This window comes from Fringilla coelebs (assembly GCF_963513975.1).
Source record: "Fringilla coelebs genome assembly, chromosome: 9".
Taxonomy (NCBI): Eukaryota; Metazoa; Chordata; class Aves; order Passeriformes; family Fringillidae; genus Fringilla; species Fringilla coelebs.
The window spans coordinates 22,839,880-22,864,101 of record NC_140067.1 but is presented as its reverse complement, the minus strand read 5'-3'; the positions used below and the strand labels follow the sequence as shown (position 1 = coordinate 22,864,101).

The 24,222-nt window shown below is 36.5% G+C and overlaps 1 protein-coding gene across 4 annotated transcripts in view; it reads right to left on the bottom strand.

The window, feature by feature from the left end:
* The window catches only part of KCNT2 (potassium sodium-activated channel subfamily T member 2), a 114,240-nt gene that overhangs the window by 26,205 nt on the left and 63,813 nt on the right, over positions 1-24,222 (bottom strand). For all 4 annotated transcript variants that reach the window (XM_084210914.1, XM_084210911.1, XM_084210912.1 and 1 more), the window contains exons 11-21: positions 22,638-22,802; positions 20,988-21,124; positions 19,080-19,143; positions 14,279-14,387; positions 8,905-9,013; positions 6,645-6,701; positions 5,409-5,558; positions 4,078-4,307; positions 3,174-3,390; positions 1,820-1,925; positions 1,437-1,609 (exon numbers count right to left, since the gene is read on the bottom strand). In XM_084210914.1, coding sequence (XP_084067040.1) covers positions 1,437-1,609; positions 1,820-1,925; positions 3,174-3,390; positions 4,078-4,307; positions 5,409-5,558; positions 6,645-6,701; positions 8,905-9,013; positions 14,279-14,387; positions 19,080-19,143; positions 20,988-21,124; positions 22,638-22,802 — 1,517 coding nt within the window. The remainder of the gene's footprint in view (positions 1-1,436; positions 1,610-1,819; positions 1,926-3,173; positions 3,391-4,077; positions 4,308-5,408; positions 5,559-6,644; positions 6,702-8,904; positions 9,014-14,278; positions 14,388-19,079; positions 19,144-20,987; positions 21,125-22,637; positions 22,803-24,222) is intronic.

The window sequence follows — 24,222 nt, the reverse complement described above, 5'->3', positions numbered from 1 at the left end:
GCTTATATTAGTAAATGCACCTCTAAAATCAGAAATGTTATGGCACAGGACAATTCCAAATATAAGAACAAATGAGTAACGTCAAAGACACACTACCAAGTTATACTCCAGTGGATGTCTTAGGAGGACTTAAAATAAGCATCAACAATTCTTAATTAAAATGTAAAGTGGAAATCAAATCATGATTGGGTTTTGTGACACCTACTGCTTTCAAGCCTACTCCCTTTCAGAGGAGTCACTGCAAACGCTGCATAGAGAGAGACAACAGTAAGGGTGCTGGTTTAATTAGCAAGCAGAGCTTTCACTTCTCATTAATCAATCAAAAGTGTGTTTAGCTATAAAGTGTCACAACAGCATTGAAGTGTGTGGAGTTGGGCACTGTGCTGGCATGAGGAGCTGGCACTAGAGGGCCCCCTGTGCCCGTGGCTTTGCTCTCACACTGTCAGTGGAAGTGATTTAGCCTCATTTAGGCTTCTCAATTTGTGTAATTCACTGTATGCCATAGTACCTACATAAAAACCTTCTGTTTTGCCAACACAGGTGACTAAGGAGCTGCCTGATGGAAAGTGGGACACTTCACAGCAGGCCTTTGTAGAAAAAAAAAAATCACTTAAACTGCAACAGATCTACACAAATTGAAGTGTCAGCCCTGGAATCACAACCTACAAGACATTTTTGCTTTCTTAGCTTGTTCTACTATTCTGTGTACAGGTAACCTCCATTTCTGTGTCTTTCAAACTGTGATTTTAAGTAGCTGAGCTGTACCAAAGTGTTGCAAAAAAAAACCCCAAAAAGCTAATTAATTATCAGATTACAAATGAACCAGTCTTGACATAAGCAAATTTCTCTGAAATATTAAAATCAAGCAATGAGAAAAATTCCAGCAGTCACCAAGAGATATAAAAGTAACAATAATACTGCAGGTTTAAATTTTCATCCATGGCTTTAAATAATTTTAGATAAATCATGTCTGTGGGTGTCCTTTTGGCTTAAAGAACTGTTTGAGTGTAGAGTTATTAAAAATATACCTAACTGGTCCAGGCCACTAAGTGCATTGTGTTAAGTAGGTTAGTGCTGTCATGTAGCTGTGAAACTGTTATACAGCTTGCTTTTTACAGTGTTTATTAAGCTATTTAATTTTAGCAGTAACATTCACATTTTGGGGGGCAATTTAAAAAAAAACACTTAGCTGAAACATTGGCCATGAAGAATAAGAACATTTAGGTTTACTATGGCCATTAACAGTCAATAAGATGTCGATTTTGTATATGTCAGTGAACATGCAGTATGATTTTTGTCACTAACTTTTCTCAAAGAAAAGTGTGCCATAATGTTTTTGATTTTTAGCTGGCCATGTGAAAAGGGGTCATCTATTGAATAATGGTAAAATGAATTTAAAACTTATCAGAAGAGGAAAAAAAAATATTTTTCCTTACGGGTTATCCAGCAGTAATACAATGGGGTTGAGTTCTTTCTTTGGTCGGTAATAAGCTCTCAGAGGGACAATGAAGTTGTATAAGCCATTTCCAGCAGTTTCTGCTGCAACTATAATCAATTTATTTTTGAATCCATAGGCTTTGGCATCTTCATAGTAGTTATGCTGGCATCCCTAAAATCAAAGTAAAAAACTAGTTCAGTGGATGACCCAACAAAGACCTGGTTAGACAGAAACACTCGGTGATGAATAGGAGGAGAGAATATAGTACTATAGAAAATACTGCACAAACTTCATCTCTAAGGAGCAATCAGAATTTAGCTCTGCTCAGATGCAAGAGACAAATGAGATGCAGGATTATCCAGTAGCAGAAGCCCCCTTTACCTTATCTAGTCTTAGACAACAGAAGGGTACTTTTTCATGCAGAAGGTGGCAAAAGGTGGGAGAACTCCCAATATAAGGAGAATAAGGAGGATAGCCTTTGGCATACCTAAAATAGAAAAAAACAGTTTTCAGTACAGCAAATTACCAAAACACAGCTGCCTACACAAGTGTTTCATGGGATGTTTATACGTATGTCCAAGTTTTAGATCAAGCACACAAAAGGAACTATGTTTAACAGAGGTCAAAAGAATATATTTTGCAGCCAGTTCAACAGAACTTAGTGAAAGCTGCCATGCTTTTGGGGACTGAAGGAATTTTGCTTGGGTTTTTGAAAATAGTCTGTTGTATCATAGTGTGCTGTCATAGTGTTTTGAACTGGAAACTTTTTTAACTTAAAAAAGGAAGGAAAGAAAACAGAAATAACTGTACTTCTACTCTTACTTCTCCAATTTTTTTTTTCGAAATTTACCAAGAATGAGTGAAGTCATTACCTTTTAGCTTTAATAATGTACTTCCAAAATGTCTGAAATAAATTCTAAATGGCAAACCCTCTTCCCGATGAGGTGAAATTTCTAATTGGCCTTAGTGGTTTTTTACAAGAGACCTTTTAAATCCTGCTGTTTCAGTCTGCACATTTAAGATTACTTGTCCTATTAATTTTTTCTCTGGAGCTTGATAATCTTCCCTGGGGCTTCTCACACTTGCCATTGGTGGAGATGAGAAACTCTGCTGGTTGAGGCACTGGCTTAATTGTGTATTTCAGTTTTAACACCCCTGTCAGCAATCCCAATAAACATAATTGCTCATCTGCACAGCAAGATTGAATCTTCTGGGTTTATCTGAGTAATGCATCATTACTTTCAGTAACACACTAACAAGCATTTTGAATTAGATGTGATAATTTTGTCCTGTATTGCTTTTCTGTCATTCCTGCATTTTCAAGTCACATACCCAGCCCCAGCATTCAAAAGCCTGTTGGATGATCTGATTATCACTGCATTCTCATGGCAGGAATACTTATCTGTTTACACATTTGTTGAGTTCTCACTTAATAATTATACAAAGTAATTTTAAAAAAAGGCCCTAGAATATGCTCTAAATGCATTGCAATACATGACTACAGCTTTTAGAACTGCCAAGAGAAAATCTCCAGCAAATAGAAGAGTTTATCTGTTGGGTGTTTTTGTATTTCAAAGTAGGCTTATGGCATTCTGCTAGCATTTCCTCGATGGGAATAATTCCATAATTGGACTTCATGGGACTTGCTTCCTACAAGTGCATTTCAAAAAAGATTATCGATGTTTTTTCTATACAGCATTAACTTTTCGCTTGATTTGCCATTTAACACTCGTACTCAAAGCCTGCAGAGCCTTCCTCGTCGGAGGGGGTGGTTTCATCCTCGGACTGGTCGCTGAGCAGGTCGCAGGTGGGCAGGGAGGAGGAGTCAGCCACCTCCAGCACCGGGGCGATGCTGGGCCGCCTGCCCTCCCGGGCGCCCTGGGCGGGCAGCGCCAGCGTGGCGCCGCTGGCCCCGCGGCACCCCGTGTCCTGCAGATCGATGGCCACGGTCCCTAGGGCAGGGAAAACATCTCCTCAGTGCTGCTCAGAACGTCCCAACGGCATTCCCGGCAAAGGACTGACGGCAACACTGGGCTGGTTGTGGGGATTCCATTAAAATAAAACAAATATTTCAACCGTACTCGAGGAAAGCAACACTTTTCCTGACAATTAGTCTCTGTCTTCTTGTTAACTAACTTTTTTACATCATACTTTATATAATCAGTCCATGTTAATATGCATCAACAACCTGCAGATTTTACTGAAGGTGTTTTATAAATTAAAGAAGCTCATGAAAACTTCTTACAAACCATCAGGTACAAATGACAAAGAAGTACTCAGATGATTTACCCACTGGTTTTGCTTTGCATACACTTCATTACTTTTTTATACCACAGTCTTAAGTAGTTTGATTCCACCTTGTCAAGTAAAAGAGAATCAAATTCCATTTCTTTGTTTGGGGGTTTTGGTTTTTATGCTTGTTTGTTTTTGTCTGGGGTTTTCTTTGGTTTGGTTTGGGTTTTGTTGTTTGCTTGTCTGTGGGTTTTTTTTAAATATGAGGGCAAATGTTTGAAGTTTTTATATTAATTCTTTCTAGTGATAATTACAGTTTCTTAAAAGTTTAGGAAGATGCTTTAAATTGCACTACTCATTTAAAAAGAATGTTGTGATGTAATTTTTTTTTTTTTTTTTTTACTTACCCATGCTGGCTATTATACTGTGTACTGGTAGCCTAGATGCTCCATGATAAGATAATTTTGATTCATGGTTTTTTCTATGCTTTTCTTGCTTCTTAAAAGCAGAATTCTCTTCTTTGGTGATATTTATATAAAAGCATATATCAGTAGAACTCATGATATATCGAGGACCTGGATTCAGCAAAATGTTTTTGTTATCTTCCTTTCTAACACCAATCAGACAGACTCCAAACCTTAATTAGAAAAGGAAAGGCATGGTTCATTTTGCATAGTCCTGCAAACACCAGAATTTCCATTGTCAAAAATGACCCTCAGGTATATTTTTATTCTTTGCACATTATGAACATTTGCAGCTTTCTGGATGACAAGGGTGTTTGAAAAATGTGTTCTGCTAAATAGGCCACATCAAATCAAGCAGATTTTATGAGCTCATGAATTCCTAGGCAGTTGAGTGTTTTTTGTAATGCCCATAATATTCTCCTAATGTTGCTCTAGTTGATTTTTTCTGTCAGATGAATAGTCCTTTTTGGGAAAATATTGGTAGAAAAATGGATACACGATATGAAAATTTATTAATCATGTTAAATTGTTCCATTATTTATAAGTAATGAAAACCATTTTCATAATTCATTTTTGCAATTCACTCTTAAAAATGTATTTGATTAGTGATAGAAAAGGAGGAATTACAGAAAAAAAATCTCTTTGTCTCCTTGATTAAGTATGAGAATAAACCCAACATTTAGGGTTTGATAAATGCTTATTTTATCAAATATATACAAACATACATGATTTGTGTTTATTTTGCATGTTCATCTAACAGAACAGCACTGGAAAAGTGATGAATCATCTGAACCTTAAAGCAGGTATGTTATCATCTAACAGAAAAAAGAGTTTTATGTTTGAGCAATCACCAGAATGTACCATGTGACGCCTTTAAATTGAACATTTTCCATGATATGAACAAGCCACAAAGGAAGCCAGATTTCCAGCTGAGTCCTAAATAAATTTTAAAAAAACCCACACCCTCCCACCCATTCATTTCTAGATTGTTTTGGACTTGGAAAAGGATTGTTCTTGAAAAACCTTCGGAAGTGCCTTTTTTTTTCTGGTTGTTTATATCTATAGAACACTCTTCTTCTCTTAGACTGAGATGGGCTGTTCAGAATGAACACCAGCTCCAACTCACAGAAATATATCCCTATTAGTGGCCAGATACTTAAAGCCAGGACCACATCAATGTGCAGTACTGTGCCTTTAGTGCAGAGCGACGTTGCAAGCAAAACAAGCAATTATTTCTTTGAACGTTTGATGGTTGATAAGAAAAATAAACATACTTTTTATGTGCATGGAAAGAAGCATATGTGAAGCTCTTCCCCTCATACTCTGCAAAAAATGTACTTTCTTCCAGGTTGATGTGGTACACTTCGTTACCAGAGCATCTGCCATACATTTTCTGCCATTGTTCTGGTGATTGCTGACTCTCCCTGAAACATTAAGAGAATAATTTAACACTTAATGCAAAATTCTTATTAATCAGAATGGTATTTCCTGTCAATAGAAACTACAAATGTCTACTGAAAAGGTCCCATAGGCTAATCTGAAAGAAGTATTTGAGATCAATTATTAAATATTATCTTGGTAATATTGTAAGTGCAGAGATTATTTTAATGTATTAAAGAGCATTTTCTGCTAAGTAATAGACACATGAGAATGTACTTTAATATCAGGAGAGAGGTGGCTCAATTACTTTAAAATCACACCATGATAAGTAGATCCATGGCAGCTTGAAGATGACAGGAAAAACCAGGAGCATTCTCATTACATTCATAAAGACAGTTTCTTCACATGCTTTGTGGCAGACTCTTTGGTTCCTGTCTGAGTATCATTAATAACAACTTACGTAGGAAAGAGTCATTTGTCTTTGGTCATTTGATCTGTAAGAGAGATTTTTCTGCATTTGCTTATCACTGATCTTTATACTCTCTGGTTATTTTTGGTTCCTGTGTCTTGTAGACTATTACAAGTACATAGCTTCTTTTCTCTAGTGCAAGAAAACAAATTACAAAGATCACCCTTTACTCTAGGTAGCTGCTGCCCTTAATGCAAACAGTTCAGTGGAAATTTCCAAACCTCAGCAACCCCAACACTTGTAGCCCTGGAGCTCCTGGGATCTGATTGATTAAGTTTCATGTGGAAACAAGGTTCTGCCTGCATGATTTTCACTGGAGGTAACTGATGCATATATACACAGATTTCTGCAGAAAGGTCATGAATCTGCCAAGTGTGACCTGTGTTTTGCCACTTGGAGTGAAGATCTCAAGATCCCAGGACATGCTCCTTTAATGCTCATTTATACATTCTCAGTACCTTAACACAATTTGTATTTTTCTTCCATTTACCATGTTTCTTCCCTCTCATCATGAAAACATTTTGTTTCTAGATGAAAATAAATAAACCATTTTTGTTGCAACACTATAAATAGTGTGCTAGGTATAGAACAGCAGAACTAGCCATGTAATTTCAGAACATTTTCCCTTATTTTACTTTTCCCCCTAAAATAAAATGGTCACCTGTTTAATGTCTGCTTGGTTCCAGTGAGTTGTCTGAAAGCTTCCCATGGGGCTGTACTGTAAAGATCACATTAACTTCAAGTCAGAAAGGTTATTTTCTTCCAGTATTTTGTATCATCAAACAAACCCAAATAGAGTTGTATTACTAGTTTAGATGACCAGGTAGCACTTAAAGATAAATGTTAAGAATATTAATTAAGATTGATAATGAGATTATAAATAAGATTCAAGGTAGAATTTTGGTGTCTCACAGACTAAAGTTTTGAATTCCACAAACAGCTGAGAAGATAACAGGATTATTTGCACCTCCTTAATAGGTATTTAAAATTTGAGTGTGACATAAGGTTTAATGCAGGTGTTAATAGCAACCATAATAATAAAAGGATAATTAAACATGAACTAATGTAAAGGAAAGCAGTTCACTATTAACATTGGAAGTCTATTTAACAAATTATTTTCATTACGTAGATCAAATTTAGTATTTGGTTTATAAATACATGCATATAAAATTTTTATTTGCAGTTTAAATAATCTGCTTTCACCTGATATTTTTAGCCTAACTCAACTGCTCATCTGACTTCATCTTTCATATGCACAAATAATGGTTATTTCACCTACTTTAACAACTAGCAGTTGATTTACCTCTTGTTCAACAACAGAATACATCTGGAAAAGCAAAAATAACAACCCTCTCTGAACTACAAATTGGTCAAATCCAAAGCAGCTTTATGTCTGCAGTACAAATGTCCTTATTTTGGAGCCTCTGTGAGAATAAATGCTCTGAAGAGTGCTGATGACAGTAGATAAAAAATAAGCAGCCATTTTAACTTTTTCAGTCTTTCTGTATAAATACAGAAGAGTATTCTTACAGTAACATATAGTGTACATTCTTACTGAAACACATTATTTTAATCCTTCTGGAGTCAAAGTAAAGCTACAACTTTTTTCTTTTTGCTCCTAGTATACAATGACCAGACTAGAAAACAGTCATTTTTACTATGCTGGTTACATCTATTAATTCTGATTGCAAACTTAAGAACTTTTGAATTCTGTGACAGTTACTTTGCATCACATTTGGGAATCTGTAAATGATCAATGTGACTGTGTTAAACAATGAAATGCTGAAGTTCCTAAGTACAGCAGAAAACATTTCCTTTTTCTGTGTTTGGTTTTGTGCTGAAGGAAAATCCCCTGACAGCTGTTAGGAGCGCTGCTCCTCTTTGACATGCATGTAATATGAAATAACTGCAACAGGCTCCGGGTTCTGTGCATGTCACAGAATTAAAAGGTAGGCAGATAAAAAAATGTATAAAGAATGTATTTCAGCACAGTGCTCAGCAGGTATCCAAACAATGTTTTGTTGTCTTCCTACTAGGAGATTCCAGTGCACAGTGCCACTAGAATCTTGACATTTGTTGTTCTCAATAGTAACAGTTCCAGGAAGAATTTCTGTTTTCCCCATTCTGGGCAAAGGGGAATACTAGAAATGTCATACAGAAGGTTAAATAACTCTTCTTATAAATATATATATAATGGGTTCATGATTACTTGAAAAAGAAGTTAGCATGTTACAAGACTTATGTAGCGTATATGCAGCTATTCCATTTCTACAAATATATTTGGAGATTCACTCTTTATTGCATCTGTGTGCTCACAGCATTTCAATCAAGAGCACCTTATTATTCCAAGAATACAGCATAAAAGAGATACACCAGATCTGGTAAAATTATTTTAGTGAATTCAGAGAAGTTCTGCTGTGACTATGCAGTTTTCAGAGACACCATAATTCTGCACCCCTTCCAGCAGTCTGGTCTTGTTAAAAATAAAAATCATGTATGTTTGTTTGCCTCCTAACATACAGGCACAGAAGAGTAAATACCATATATCATCAAAAAATATTTATTGTTTTTAGTTCATTGAAACACAACTTCAAATTAACCTATTAGAATAGGTATTCTTAGGACTTGTTAGTGCTCATAAGTAGAACTTTGTGATAGAGACATTTCAATCTACTAAACCAGAAATTCAACTTTTTCATATTTTATATTGTGAAGTGGCACTACAGCATGCAACAAACTCTTAAATACTGGGGGGAGGGGGTCTTCTCTTCAAAACTATACTGCCTTGAGTAAGGCATTTTGATGTTTTTATTGAGCAGAAAGTTCCATTTTCTTTTTTAAAGCTGTAATTGTGTGGGAATTCAAGGTAAGCTGTTTTCCAAACATCAGCTATGACTTCTTCTATGGTAGTATATACTTACTGTCCCCTAGATGTATGAACCAGCAGAGTGATTAATGTAGAAGTAGCTGGACATATACAATTTAGAGCTAGCATAGCATATTTGAATTCCTCTTCACATACAACATGATCTGTAGGGAAAAAAAGAAGGATACAAATTGTTTTACAAAAATATTTTCAACTGAACAGAATTATCGCTTCCTTGTCTAGGAAAGTGGTGAAGATAGATCAATCAAAAGCTGGCCCAAGATCTTCATTTTCTGCTTGAACCTTGGAAATCAGCTGTGTATGATTTTTCCTGTCTATGCTATCTAACACAGATGGCTACTGTTTTAAATCCAGATCACAGTGAAAAGCTCTCCAGTGCTTGCTGATGGCATGAAAAGGAAATAGAAATTATTCTTTGATGTAATTCCCATATACCTGTGACAGTATTGAAATGGCTATAAAAAGGGACAAGCACAAAACTTGTAACTGCTTGTCAGTGTAGAAACATAAAGTCAGAGAGGTTTTCTAAAACCATGAAGGCATTTAATACTAAGTCAGTTTTTTCCCCTCTGAATTTGGTCTTTGGTTCTTTCAATGTTTTCAGAATTTGCTTCTAATCAGAAAGAATATTACAAGTAGTAGAGCTGATGATCAAAACATAGGCACATGAAAAGTGCTGAGTAAAGGCAGGCAAACAACCTCCCCAGCTAGACCTGAACTGTGCACATCTGCTTCTGGTTTCACCAATGTGAGACTGAAATCCTAGAACCACCTTGCCTCTCTAAGCTGCTTTCCTGACAGAATTGATAGTAGAGCTGTAAGCATGACACTTCTTGAAAATAAAAGTGAAGGCATATTGTGCCTTCTCTGTTCCTTTTATTTAGAAATATCAAGAGGCTTTTCAGTAACAGAATCATTTACTACTGAATTGAGTAATTAATTCTCCTACTTTCTGAAGATCAGGGCTTATTTAAATGTCATAGGGAAGGGATGAATTTAGTTATATAAAGACACTGTCAAATATAGGACAAAATGATATTTTTCTTCCTGTAAATATATTTCAGCTGTAGCAATTAAATATTTTCTGCAGAAAATTTTTCAGATAGAAATAGGTTCTTTTAGTTGACCATATGCCATTAATAAACCTACTTGAATTTCAAACAAGGGATTTTGAGAGGGTAAGGCATAGTCTGTGGTGTGAATGGCATATCTGCAGTCCATTACTATTAGGGAGATGACAAAGATATATGGAGGTGAATACCAACTTCCTGACACTGAAAGAAAGAGAATTCTTGCTATTTTTTAATTTGTATAGGATTTTGCCAAATAATCTCCCCTTATTTTTTGTTTGGAATGTTGTCATATTATAGCTAAACATTTTGAAAATACAAGAAAGAAAAAATACACAGGGTAATGATTTCATCCTGTTATTTCAGATCTTGTATTTGAACCCAACTGTACATGCTGGCCTAAATATATTCAAATGGCAGTTAATAAATCACAGATGGCACAACAAAGATGAAAACTGTAACTTCAGTCCTCCAGATGCACTCTACTCTAATGTCTATGGTGAACTTTCTTGGCAGATGTTTATGTAAAATATGATGTTACCAAAGAATACAGCACACAGCAAACAGAGATTGCTGTCCTACAACAGCCTCTTAATCATGTCTGTAAGAGATTCACATGGTGTTGTCAAGTGTTTTTACATCAGGAGCCTTGGAGCTGGACTTGTGGACTATTTTTGCACCTGTTGGAGACTCTGACCTTCTGCAGGTAAATCTTGTATTACACACAGACTCGGCCAAAAATGCTTTGCTCATTTCTCCTATTATCTGACAGTTTATAGCCTTCCTATAACATCAACTGTGTTTTCTGTGTATGCTCAGGATTTGTATTGAGGAGGATTACACAGAACTTTGTCTGCTGCATCTTTCAGAAGTGAGCAGGGAGGAAGCAGGATGACAGCTCTCCCCCTCCTCAGGTCTGGGACATCAGTCGTGGTACAGCAGGTACCAGAATCAGCAAATTACTCATGCAGTGTGACAGTGAGGCAGCCCAGGAAATTGCAGTTTGTCTTGAAGTGAATATTAAATATGTCAAATCAGCTTGCCAGAAAAAGAAGTATTTTGATGGAGTTTTTACTAAAGAAATACTACATGTAGAATTTCCGTAAGTTGCTGTTTCTGTTGAAAATATATTTTGACAGCAGTTTTGTTGCTAAGTCTGTCTCCAATGGATGTAGTAATGCAGTGAGGTGAGTTATGGTTTCTGTGATGTTACTGAGGATAAAACAGACTCAAAATACTGATTTATGCCTGCAGCAGCCATGTGGTAAGAATGACCTAGACCTAGCACAATTATTCTGAGAAAGCTTACTTTTGTCAATTTGATAAGTTAACATGACCACTACCAGATCTGATAGAGAAAAATGCCCATCCATTACCTCTAGACTATTTTTATCTGTAATTGGACAGATTAATCATTTGCTGCATTTAATATCCATTTAGGTGAATCTGGACTATGTCTCTTTGAAATAAACTACTGAAGCTTTTATGTCAGACTTCAACAATCTGTGCTAATTCATGGGTGCATTTTGAATAAATGAAGAATGTCAAAATGTATCCCCATTTCCTGGAATTGTAATTATATATAATTTCCAAATATTAAAAAAAAAAAGGATACATATACACACACATACACACCCACAAAAATTATAAAAGCTTTAAGTTCAGCTCAGAAAATATTAAATTTAATAGTCTCTGAATTGCATAAATATATTGCTCTGCTGTGGAAAATCTTCACTTTATTTCCTATTTGTGTGAAAATGCAAGGCCAGGAGCTTGCACCAAGGGTACATGGCCTTTTGTAGCCTTGTGTGTTTGAAAGAAAAGTGGGAAGATTAAGAATCTAACTGCCAGCATTATTGAAAGAAAAACTGGGCATGTCAAGGCATTGTTATATTGGAAATTACTAGGGAGAAAGCAAAGTATTTCAGCTGAAGAGATAAATAGTTCCCCATCTGATGACTGTCATTTTAACAGTGGCTGTGTATTTAAAGTGTTCACACCTTAAACTTGCAAAGGCTTTTGCTGGGACAAACATTTATGCCACTGTAGCAATATAAGCAGGTTAATATTTTAAACAAAGTAGTAAAATCCACTGTAAAAAACATCAGAAGGCGCACAGAATGCAAGGATGTGTGTGTGGCACCAGGCGGAAGGTCGGGAAACCTGACTTTCTGACAGGTCATATGAGCCTGGCCAAGGTGCCTCCACTCTCTTGCTTTGAGGACAAAAATAAGTTCTCATTCTCTCATTAAAGACAGGGAGGATGTTTAAGTCTTGTTTACGGGATGGGAATACTTTATAACAATTGCTTTTCCCATATACTGTTCCCTACTCCTACAGGAACATGAAGTCAGTGTCTGAATTTCAGGACTGCCTCATGCAGTCTAGGAGGACTGGTCTGATGTAAGCTGCTGAGACAATGGGCTTCTAGTGCTTTATACATTTTTAATGTAGTTAAAAGTTAAACTTTAGTTAGGAGGACTATTTGGTTGTATTTCTTCTAAATTTAAAAACTTCATTTTTGACAGCTGTAGTCTCTAAATCTCTGTGTAAAGAAAAAAAAAAGGATGAAGAAAAAAATCCTATTACTGAGTATTTTGGGTTTATAAAAATGCCCAGTATTGTTTTGGGAAACCTGTGGAAGAAAACAGTCATTTATTCAAGGAATACCAGATTTAAAAGAAGCTTTTACATTAAGGCAGTAATAAAGCAGCCCTGAATCATAATAGGAAAAGCACTTAGAAAAATGTTCCAGATGGTTGTGACAAATTTCATTCGTAAACACTCTGGACAGGTCTGTAGTCTGCAGCCCCCACTGGGTACATGTTTCAGGATGATGAAGTGTTGGGTGACATTAATAACAAAGGGAGATGCTCTCAGGAAAATGTATGCCAACTAATATTGCTCTTATGGCTCCAGCAGTGCTTAACTATCTGCAGTAGGTGAGCATTCAGTGGTGAGGCTGAAGTTCAGTTGAAGGAAATTTTACCAAAATAGGTTTTCTAGGGTTTTTGGTTGCTGTTTTTTGGTTTGCTTTTTTTTTTTTTTTTTTTTAATATGGTCCAAATTCTGTAACACTTTGGACAGACATGAAGAATTGCCACTATTTTAAAAGTCTAGTTGTATATAAGCTCCTACAGAGACAAGCCATTAGGAATAATGAAACTCTCTTAAAAGCACAATTTGGAACAACAAATTAACACAGTTACTGATAAAGGAAAGCAGCCATGGCTAAGGGAGCAGGGATTATGTTTGTGCTGGCTGGTTTTAAGGGGGAGATGAAAAAGTACCATCATTCTCATCACAGCATGAGCCTTATTCCCCTCTGTGCCATTTCATAGCTTGAGATTACACTTTTATAACTTCAGAACTGCTACTGATGGGGCTTCTTCTTTCTCACCCAGTGGTAAATCCCATAGCTTTTAAAATTACAGCTTTAACTGTTGCTCTGGAGCTGTTCTGCTGGAATTTACTTTTTCATCACATTCTGGGATGATGGAGGAGACTAATATTTTTCCATAGAGTTGTTTTTATTTTTGCATGAATCAGCAATCTTTTAGTCCTTGGAATATAATTCAAGAAAATTGAATTTTCAAAATTTCAGCTGAAAAGGAAAGCTTCTCTTCCACTTCAGAGCTATTTCTCCAAAAGTATTAGTGTGTTTTTCCACGTGAGCATTTTTACATCTGTGTACTTGCATATGTGATTGTTTGGATATATACAGAAAGAAGGAGAAACATATAATGCAGAAAAATAGTTTGTCAAATAAAAGATGATAATCTCTTCTTACAAGAGTGGATTTTCTCAGATTTCTTAACATCATTTTGCATTTTATGCCGTGGTTTCTAAGGAATGCATTTTACTAGATATAGAATTAAATTATATGTCTCTTTCCAAAATATTTGCAAGTAACTAAAATCGTGTTTTCCATACCACTTGGTAAAAACCAGTCTAATGAGAAGATTTTTTCCTCAATCATTTGTTGGACTAAATCTGAATAGATCTTCTTATACACCCTTAGTAACTATGTTTTAGTAGACAGAAGTGAATTACAGCCATGGTTACAGTAAGCTGGAGACTTACCTGGATCTGGAATAAAGGAGTAGTTATACATCAAATAATCATACTCTCTATATTATGTAACATAATACTATTAATTCTTAAAAGTGCTTATAAGTAAGTCTTTACCATGGCTAGGATGTGTATTATTTTACAAACCTGCACATTGAATCAGTTTCTAAGTAGTAAATATGCCCAGGGAATCTCACTTTGTTGAGTTCATGAAAGAAACTGTCAAACACTAACGAGTGCTTCAAATGACAGCAATCTTCCACTTACCTGCAAACTTGATGTGGAATTTATTCTCAGGCTTCAGTATCTGAACGTACAAAGGACAATTTGGAGCAAAGTCTTTAACTGCCCATGCTCTTAAAATAGTTTGGTGATCCTAGAAGACAGAGTACAAGGGGGTGCCAATGAAATAAAAACAACCATGTCAGATTAGCAAAGGAATCTATTATCAGACTTGCTCCATTGAAGAAAACTCATTCTAAGACCATGTGGCACCTGCTGGTATGGATGCTTATGTGCAAGTTATATAATTACTATTATTTATTACTTTCCAGCAATCTCCCACTAATAAGGTATTTTGACCCTCTCCTATCTTTCTGCAAATGCTAATGATTGTGTTATTTGGAAAGGGGTAGCATTTGGATATGGAATGATTGTGTGAAAACTTAAGATGGCAGTGATTAGTCATGTCTAATTAATCAAGAATTATGTAGCATAGATGTCCTTCCAAAGAGACTCATAATTAAAATAGCATTAAATGATGACATCAGGAAATGATAGTTTAAAATTGTGGGCAATTCTAAAAATATCAGTTTAATTAAAAGCAGATCTGAATTTTTGTGGAACTAAAACGTTTGCACAAGTGATGTCAGGATTTAGCCAGCTATTAACCAAAGATTCCAAGAGATTTTTCAGGCTGTTAGTTTTTGTTCTTGTTACCACATGGTAAGAATGAGTTAACTGCAGGGTGAACACTGCTATCCATAAAAGTCATCTATGTGATAGTGCATTCCTATTTTGAATTTTGTGACATAAGACTAATTCAAGTGTAACATCCATCAGTTTTTATTTATTTCAAAACAAAAAGAAACATTTCAGAGCAGTATCTAGGAAGCCATTCCTGGATTGAAATGCCTTACCTAGTCATGAAATTGGTGGTATTTAAAGATAAAATATAAAGAATGATTCATTATGTTTGCAGCATCAGCAGTAAGAAAAGGTTTCAGACTTGTGAACACAAGGGAAAATCTCTGCCTGGAACAGAGTGTAATTGACATTTTCAAACCATAATATTTTATTATCAATTGAGATGTTACCAAGTTTTTCTACTAGAAAAACTAAAATGGAGTCATAAGAGGATGGCAAAATATCTTATTTCATATTTTTCTTATTAGTAGTTTTAGAGACGTAGGATTGCTCTGCCCAGTCAGGAGATTTAAGAGCATGGGTGTAACCTGCTGTAGGTTTTCCTTGTATGCAGCCACTTTTTTTTTTTCACTTTTCTATAACATATGGCAAGTTACCCTCCTCAGGATTTTGTGTTTGTGTGTGCTGTTGGATTTCCTTCTGTTTTTCTTAAGGTAATGACACACCAACACAGCTTAGAAGCAGCAAATGCCTGGGTAATGTGCTAGATGGCTGTCACACAGCTATGCTACATGCCTAGAAATATAGTTATCTCCATGTTAGATATTTTCTTGGATTTTTTTAATTATAATTTTTTTTAAAGAGTGGTTTTATCAGAATGTGCAATGATTGTTAAATATAGGAATGAAGATTTTATTATAAAATTATTCAAATTACACTATTTTGTTAAAAACTGGAATAAACCTAGACCCATAGATAACTCAGTGGGTATGCACTGTTAATCTAATAACCTTGCATTATTGTTTCTTGTTTTCTCTTTCCAGTTGGTATATCCATGTGTTTGTGTACAAAAGCTGCTTGTTTGGTTCCCAAGTTTTTTGCTCAGTTAGTCTCCACTCTGAAGAAGCACTCCAGGGGAGAGAAAGAAAAATACAGGTAGGCACCTTAAATGACTTCTTAGATTCAGTCTCTTCATACAGTATTGTGGCTCTCTGTTGTAAAATGTAGCAATTTCTGTGCTATATTGCAGTCACTTTAAAAAACATTCACCTTTCTCCCAATATATGGTATGTATGTACACACAACAAACAGAGGTAACTGAAACAAAATTATGCTTCTGTTCCCATTATTAAATATTTGTGTCTTCGGAAGGTGAGTGAAAAAATATGTCCTCTTCTATGGGATCTCCACACAATGAACTGCAGTCAGTGATCAAAAATTACCACAGATACAAATGGTGATTAATATAGAGGTGATATTTAAGTTCATGTATGAAAAGCTGCAAGTTTTAAAGTGGGTGTGTAAGAACTCAAGAAAATGCATTTAATATGTATTTTAAAGTAGTTCTGTTAATTGAATCTCTTTTTTGCCACACATTACTTGATAAATTAGTTTTATCCTGCTATGTTTGCATCCATATTGTGATGCCATTAAGGCATTGTAATTTACATTACCAGTACAGCAGAGTCACAGAATTTGATTAATGAAAGGGAAAAAAAAAAAAGGTGCAAGCTTGAATTGGACCATCTCCGAATTTTCAGAAAGCTTCAGAACAAAGCTGTCAGCAACAGCAGAAGTGTTGTCACTAGAAGTTATTAACTAACAAAATAGCAAGCAATGAACAGCCAGGGGTATCCATGGCAAATGAGTAAATCCTCTGCTTGAGCATTGTAGCTGGGGGGATAAAAACCCTCACGGGCCTCAAAAAATCACTTGAGTAACAACAGCTCTACTGGTCAGGAATCTCCTCCTTTTATTTTGACAGCTGTCATGCATAGGAGAGGATCCAAGGCTCTTTTAGCAGTTTGTCAGCTTCTCAACAAGAGCAGCGTGGAAAATCAGTGGTATTCATAAAGATTGTTACTTGGATGACAGCTGAACTTCCTTCAGCCCTGTGACAAACAAACCTTCTGTACACTAACATGACGCTGGAGCAGTGAAGGAAATACAATAAATTTCATTTCACAGCCCTAGGGGGCAGTAAGAGAAAATAGTTTTTAAAAAATTTAAGAATTTTCTGCTTGCAATATAAATAATTGCATTCCCTGTGAAAAGGTAATCTGATAGCAAAAGAGAGAACAAGGCAGAGAGGTGACACCTTGTTTCAAAGCTTCAGATCCCACTGACCCTGACATATCACTGTGGCCCAGGGAAGGGACCATGAGAGGGTCTTTGGTGAGATGTGCCTGTTTGTGTGCTCCAGGTACAAAGAGAAATGAGATTTGATAGAAGTCTGCAGAGGCAGCTGAAGTGTGCCAGGTACCATTCTGGTGTTTCCTGAGGGCAGAAAGGAAGAGCTGCAGCGGGCCATGGCTCCGGAGCCAAACCTGCACCATGCTGGCCACAATGGATGGGAGCTCTGGGAGCCCCGTGCAGAGCCCACTGCCTGCCCTACAGCAGAGTCCAGCAGAGCTGAAAATTGTCTTTTCTTGGCATAAATTGTGAGGCAGTTATGAGCAGAGATGAAAAGCTGACTGGTGGTATTGCTGTCCTTAATGCTGCATAAACCCTCCCAGCGCACCATAAATCACACTCTGATTTTATGGGATTTCTCATTTGTAACCACTGTGCAACTCTCAAGTACATGATGTGAAATGAGATGTTGTAGCTGATTTATTCTGAATTATGAAATCATGGCTGATTTAGATAAGACACCTGGGCTATTTTGGAATTTTTCAGTCTCCTAGAAGTTACAGGTATTTTTCCAGGTATTTGCAAGAACTCCTGCTCGTTCTTACCTTTAAATAGCCCAGACCCTCTGTCACTTCCAAGCAGTAGGTCTGCCTTGCTTGACTACTCTGGGATTACTAACTGCCAGTTCAGTGGCTTTCACTGCTGTATTTTCATGAGTCTATTGCTGATTAATCAAATTCAAAGTCCTTAGGTCAGTAAGTTAAAATGTTATAGCAGGAGCACAGGTTTATGTCTCATGGAACTCAGTGAATTTCTGCAAGAGATGGGTCCAGAACAGGACCTTTAGCTAAGATCTTTAAACTAAGTTCTGATGCCAGATGAAGTAACAAGTGATAGAGATATTAAGTAATGTTACAGATATCATGCAAAGCTCTCATTTCCCATTTTTTACTAAATCTGTTTTCAACATTTAGAAAAATAATTGCTATTTCTTACAATGTAGCACCAAAACACCAAAACAGTATTTTAGTTGAGATTGCTTAAAATATAATTACTGAATTATAAATACTGGTTTCTGTCTTGTTAGCCAATTTATAAGCATCTTCAGGAATATTCAGTCTAATACTGAACCCCTATGGAGTTCAAGATTGAACAGAATGAGGCAAGACTGCAATAATTTATTGTAGTGCACTTAGTGAAAAATTTCAAGTTATGTTCATAAATCCATCCTCAGTGGAATTTTTTTTCTGGACATCTGTGATCAGTAAATAATTTCATTAGCTGGAAGAGTTCTAGTTCATACAGTTTTATTCTTTTATCACAGATGCACTGCACAGAAGTTGGCAGTGTTCCTTTGTGGACAGTAACTTACCTGACTGCAAATAACAACCAGCATGGGCAAACCTATAGAAACATATTTGAAGAATCTTGCAGTTTTTCATTTTTAAAAAGGGCCAATATGAAAAATGGTTAAATAGTTTCATATATACTGGTTACTTGTATTAGTCACAAATTTATTTATTAAGTTGAATTCAGGCTTTACTTCATTAGTTCTGAATTGCTTCTGAATTTACTTCATTACTTCTGAATCTACATAGCAGTCAGATACCTGTCTCTTTTCTGATTTAATAAATACAACTGATTAAATTTATTATCTAGAGCAGTTCAGGTACTTTGAATATTGACAGAGCAGCATTCTTGGAAGTGATTAATGACCAGTTATTAATGTATCCATGCATCTACTATGAGAGTACTTTAATGCTATTCTGCCCTTGTTGCATAAAAAACCTGAGAGAGAAGTAAGGGCAGTAAAACCTGTCCAAGCTGTCATTTCTCCCTCCCCACTTACAGCTGCTGTCCTGTCCACCTCACAGCGGCTGCTCAGGATGAAACAGGCTTCAGCATTGTCCATCCTGGAAGAGAGGAGACAAACCTGTCACAGCCCAAGCAGGTACTCACTGGCCTCCTGTCTTGCACAGAGAAAGAGAACACAGACAAAGCTGGGTCTGTTCTCATTTCTTACCCTGGTGACAGTAAAGGCTGTGCCAAAGGGGTAAAAGCAGAGTGGCCTCACACTTAATTCGCAAAGTATTTATGTGCCATGAGTATGGCAGGTGAATAAAGAGCACCAGTCTGCCTGGTGTGTAAGAGTGCAACATGCACTCTTATTACTGGTGAGAATGAATGAGAGGGGCAGGTAATAGACATGTCTTGCCTAGTGAGAGCAGGAAGTTAGGTAGATGTACAAGAAAAATATGTTTGGGATAAATAACAGACATTTCTGTGTATATATGCATTAAACTAACTATTTCCAGTTCGTGGTATACTTGATTAGAAGAAATCATATTGCTCTATGAGCAATTCTATGAGCAATCAATTGCTTTATGAGCAATTTCAGCTAAGCATAGGAGTAGTACTGGGAAGACAGGGTCTTTACCAAAGTTATAGGAAAGAAAATTCAGTAAAATTAGATGAGATTTTTTTGCAAAAATGCAGTCTTTTGTAATTGGCTATTCACTACTGATGCAGTCACCCAACTGTTGACATTCCTTTACTTTTTGGTGTTACCTTTATCATGTTATTTTGACATTGGTTCACATATAATATAGGAATGCATTTTGATAATGAGACCCTTCTTGATTATTTTCTTGTTGTTGGTAAACATTACTTTATTTATTAGAAGAATTTTATCATGTGCCTTGTTAGCTCCTCAGTACATTATGTTCTCATTAAAAAGAAATACACCAAATATCTTGGGTACTGGGTTATATTTCATATCCAATGTTCTAATAAATTCCCACTGTGCTTCTTCCCTCAGGAGAGGTTGAAAATTATTCTGTGACAGGTACATTCAATTACATGTTCTGCAGGAAAAAGCACAGTTCCACAGCTGACTACCTCCAGGTTATTATAAGTGAAATTCAAGATTATATTTAGGGAACAGTCTAATTTTAATTCTTGTAATGTGTAGAACAAATGTCAGTTAAATCCACATATGAATTCCTTCTTGAAATTAAGTAAGCAAAAAGGGAAAAAAAAAAAAGAAAAAAGGATCTCTCCAAAAGAAAATTTCTAATCCTGAACAAAGCTTTCTTGTCTTGTCAAATTTTAAACACTGTTTTTTCAGTAGCAGAAGTCTGAGAAGGTAACACTACTCATGAAGCTTCTCACAGATGAGATTCTTGGAAATAACTCCCCTCAGGTAAAGAATGACACAAACAGCCAGACAGATAATGGCTTAATTTTAGTTATCTACAACACAGAGCACTGCAGATGAGTTAAATCAGTTATCTGCTAAGAATCACCTTTCCCTCTCTTTGGAGAGTTTAAAGAGATGACCCTTCTGCATGAATTTCACTGTGAATTCCTTTGCAGCTCAACTGATTGAGCACTGGAGGGAGGTGTGTGTGAGGAACTCTGCTTGACTGATGTGTTTTGATAAATGTCACTCACAATTAATTGGCAGAGAGTATCTCTTAGAAGTGGTGGAGGTATGTGGTAAGAGGAGGGCTCTGAAGAGTTCAGGTATGTATAGCAGAATAGTTGATTAATGTTGCCAGCCTGAACTTAAAAAACCAAAACTGTACATTGGGTTCAAAATTTCAGATATTAAGAAAAACAAGTTCTATCAAAGAGCTTTGCTTCACCTTCTAAATAAACATGGCTTTCCTTCTAGCACAGCTCTCATTGCTTGTTAAACTTATTTATCAAACAGTTTGAATAAAAAAGTAAAAAAGAATGGTCAATATTTGCCTACTTAGCTCTCAATAGGTCTTGATCTTTGAGGGCTGAGCCTTGCAGGTAGATGACTCTTTGGGACCACATTGGGATTTGTAACACCCTTCGGACCTGAGCATCCATCTCCGTAGGACACAAAATAACCACATAATAGTCCTGTCAAAATAGAAAAAAAAAAAGGGGAAATAGTCATGGTTAATGTTGCTGGAGAGTGAGTCAGCAGCGACTTGAGATGTCAAAAATGTCTCAGATAAGATGCTGACAGACAGAATTTATTTCCTAAAAATTTCTCCTTCACATTAATGGGCCAATCCAAACTGCTTCCTGTGCTACTTGGAAAAGCAAGGATGGTTTGAAGGATCCATAAGTGCACAAATGAAAAGGAGGGATAAATGGAACATGGGAGAGGAGAGTGAGAGCTTAGGCCAGGCTGGTCATAGAAATCTTCCTTTCTGCAACACAGAAATTTCTGCAGAAAGCAAAATGGCATTGGATGCAGTGCACCATCTGTATCCTTCAGCTTCTCGGGGCACAGAATCATTAAGGTCGGAAAAGATCTCCAAGATCATTGAGTCCAACTCAATTTCAGCTGTGAAGGGAATGTATATCAGCCCTTTTAAGTTACCTGTGTAGTATCAGGGCTTTTGTTCTTTGTTTCCAGTTTATCACAGAGCCTGCTTCATTCTTCAGCTTAGTTAACGAAATGTTGTGTTTCGATTTGTGTTTGTACCTATAAAGAACTGTATTTCTTTGTGCAATTGCTTATGCCTGTTACTAGCTAATTGCTTTGGGGAACATTTAGGATTTGGGATTTGGGAAATTGCTGCTCAGCCGTTTGAGGGTTGTATTTGTGTGATTTGTACAGTAGTTAATGAAGCATGATACCACAGGTAACTTAGTAAAAGACAGAGAAGGTTTAGTAAAAGGGAGAGTCTGTAGCAAAGACAATGATAATAAACCCAAATTGGTATCTCATGGAAATAAGCTTCTAGATGTACCATAAGCCATGACAAATTTGCATTACCTAGGGAATATGTGTGCACTAACAAAATTCTGTCAACATCTTTGTCCCTTGAAGTACATGTATTTATTTCTTCATTTCCACAATTCCAAGAGGATCTTATCTCTGCAATCCTGGACAATGTGCTCTAGGATGACCCTGCCTGAGCAGGGAGGTTAGACCAGATGACCCCCAGTGATGCCTTCCAACCTGACCCATACTGATTTCTAACGCTGGCAAAAGAAAAAGCAAAATGTGAAAACCAAAGAATGTTTTTAATTGTGAGGATTTTTGGATCCAGTCCCAAAACAGTGGGAAAAAATAATTTGAGTAGCTTTCATTTATTTTCTGTTTCAGGGTAGAATCTAAGGAATTTTCAAGGAAATACCTGTTTCTAAAAAGGCTGGCACAATTCAACAAGACACTAATTCTACCTATTTAGTCTTTTCCCCTCAATACTTCAATTTAAAATGCCTCCAAACTCTGAATCTCAGCTTCTTACTACAGGTATAGCTTCCCAATTTAACTATCTATTCCCAAAAATCAGTTTTATGACTTAAAAATAATTTCAGGAACTTTTCTTAAACAAACAAAAACCAAAGAAAACAACAACAACCAAACAGTGTTTTGAGGGGTTTTTTGGGGAGTTAATTTTTCCATTCTCAGTACCTGCAGTCTGGGGTGGGCATAGAATTCATTTAAGAAATCCATGAGTAAATCAATCTTCAGAGAGCTCACACACAGCACAACGTGTTTTTCCGTCTGAGCTCTGTATCTGCTGTAGTTTCCTCCAGACTTTTGCCTCTCCATCCACAAATATGCCAGCTGTTCAAACTGCAAGAGATGCTGGTTGTCAGTGAAACAGAGACCAGTAGGTGAGGGCTACAACTCTAGAATGACTTGGCAATGTTGCATTGTTCATCCCACACCCCTATGAAAAGCTGCCCTTAGCCCCATTACCTTTTTCTTTGTAAAATGTTCTCTAATAAGGTGATCACAAACCATGGCAATAGTGCCAGAATCTATCACACACAAACAGCAGTGAAAATTCATTGAATGACCATGGGAATACACTAAATTACAGAGTTTAGAAAAGAATGAAGACTGGTACCATATTCCTTTAAGTATTTTATGCCTCTGAGCTCTTTTTTTCTAGTATTGTGACATAATTGCTTCCCTCGTATGAAAGGTTAAGTTTTCACACACATACTGTGAATAGACTTGGAAAGAGGCACCATTTTCTCTTAGTTTGGGCAGTAACTCTTCCCAGAGATTTTATAATGTTCTGAAGGTGATGTTCTGTAAACTCTCTTATCTGCCTTATAATTTTAGATACAATTTAAACACACAGCAGCTGCTAATACAGAAATTTTGCCTTTGTCAGCTGAACAATATATGCAGGTATGAGAATACTGTAACAGTCTGTAAAGAAACATACAAATACCAGTTCAAAGCTTCTTGTAAGTAACACATGCTTAATACTGAGATCAATTGAACTGTATGGCTGTGTGATAGCATCTTTTTCTCCCCCACCTTCCACTGATGGAGAGGCTGGATCATGAATAATAGCTGATTTCATTTCATTGCAGGGCTCAGGAGAAAATGCCTCCCACTCCATTATGTGTATGGAAAACTATATGATGCCCCATTATCACTACAAAGGTAAAAAATAAGTAGCTAATAATAGGTAAATTTATGTAAAATTCCAGTAGAATCTAGGTTATTTACTGTCCCTGTGCAGCTCTTGGGCCTGAAGTATGTATCAGAACCACTTTAAGGATGAAATTTCTATGTGCCAGGAAATTCCAAATTTTTTAAACAGAGCACATTTTAGTTTTCAATAGAATATATATTTTACTAATTTTTCACTGAGTGAGAATATAATTGTGGTGGTGCATATGGCTATGAATACATACATTCAATATTTAATTAGAGTGTTAAATAACTTCAAGAAAATTAATGCTGAAAGCTTGAGCTTCCACCCTCCCAGGGTTTGTGTGTTGTCTGCCCACACTGAGCTTTAGTTCTCTGCCAAAGAAGCAGAGACTGGAAACTATGTGAGAAACTTTGGAGCTTCATGGTCTAGCAGGTCTACTGTAAGCTTTGATAAAAATGCAGAGTGTCTCCCCACATCCTCTTTTTCTGGCACAAGGGCTGGGTGATCACCCTGTGTGGAACAGTGAACATCCTGGCAGGGTTTCCCATGTAACCTCAGGGTTTCTGTCATCCAGCCTCACCTAATGAGCTGGAAAAC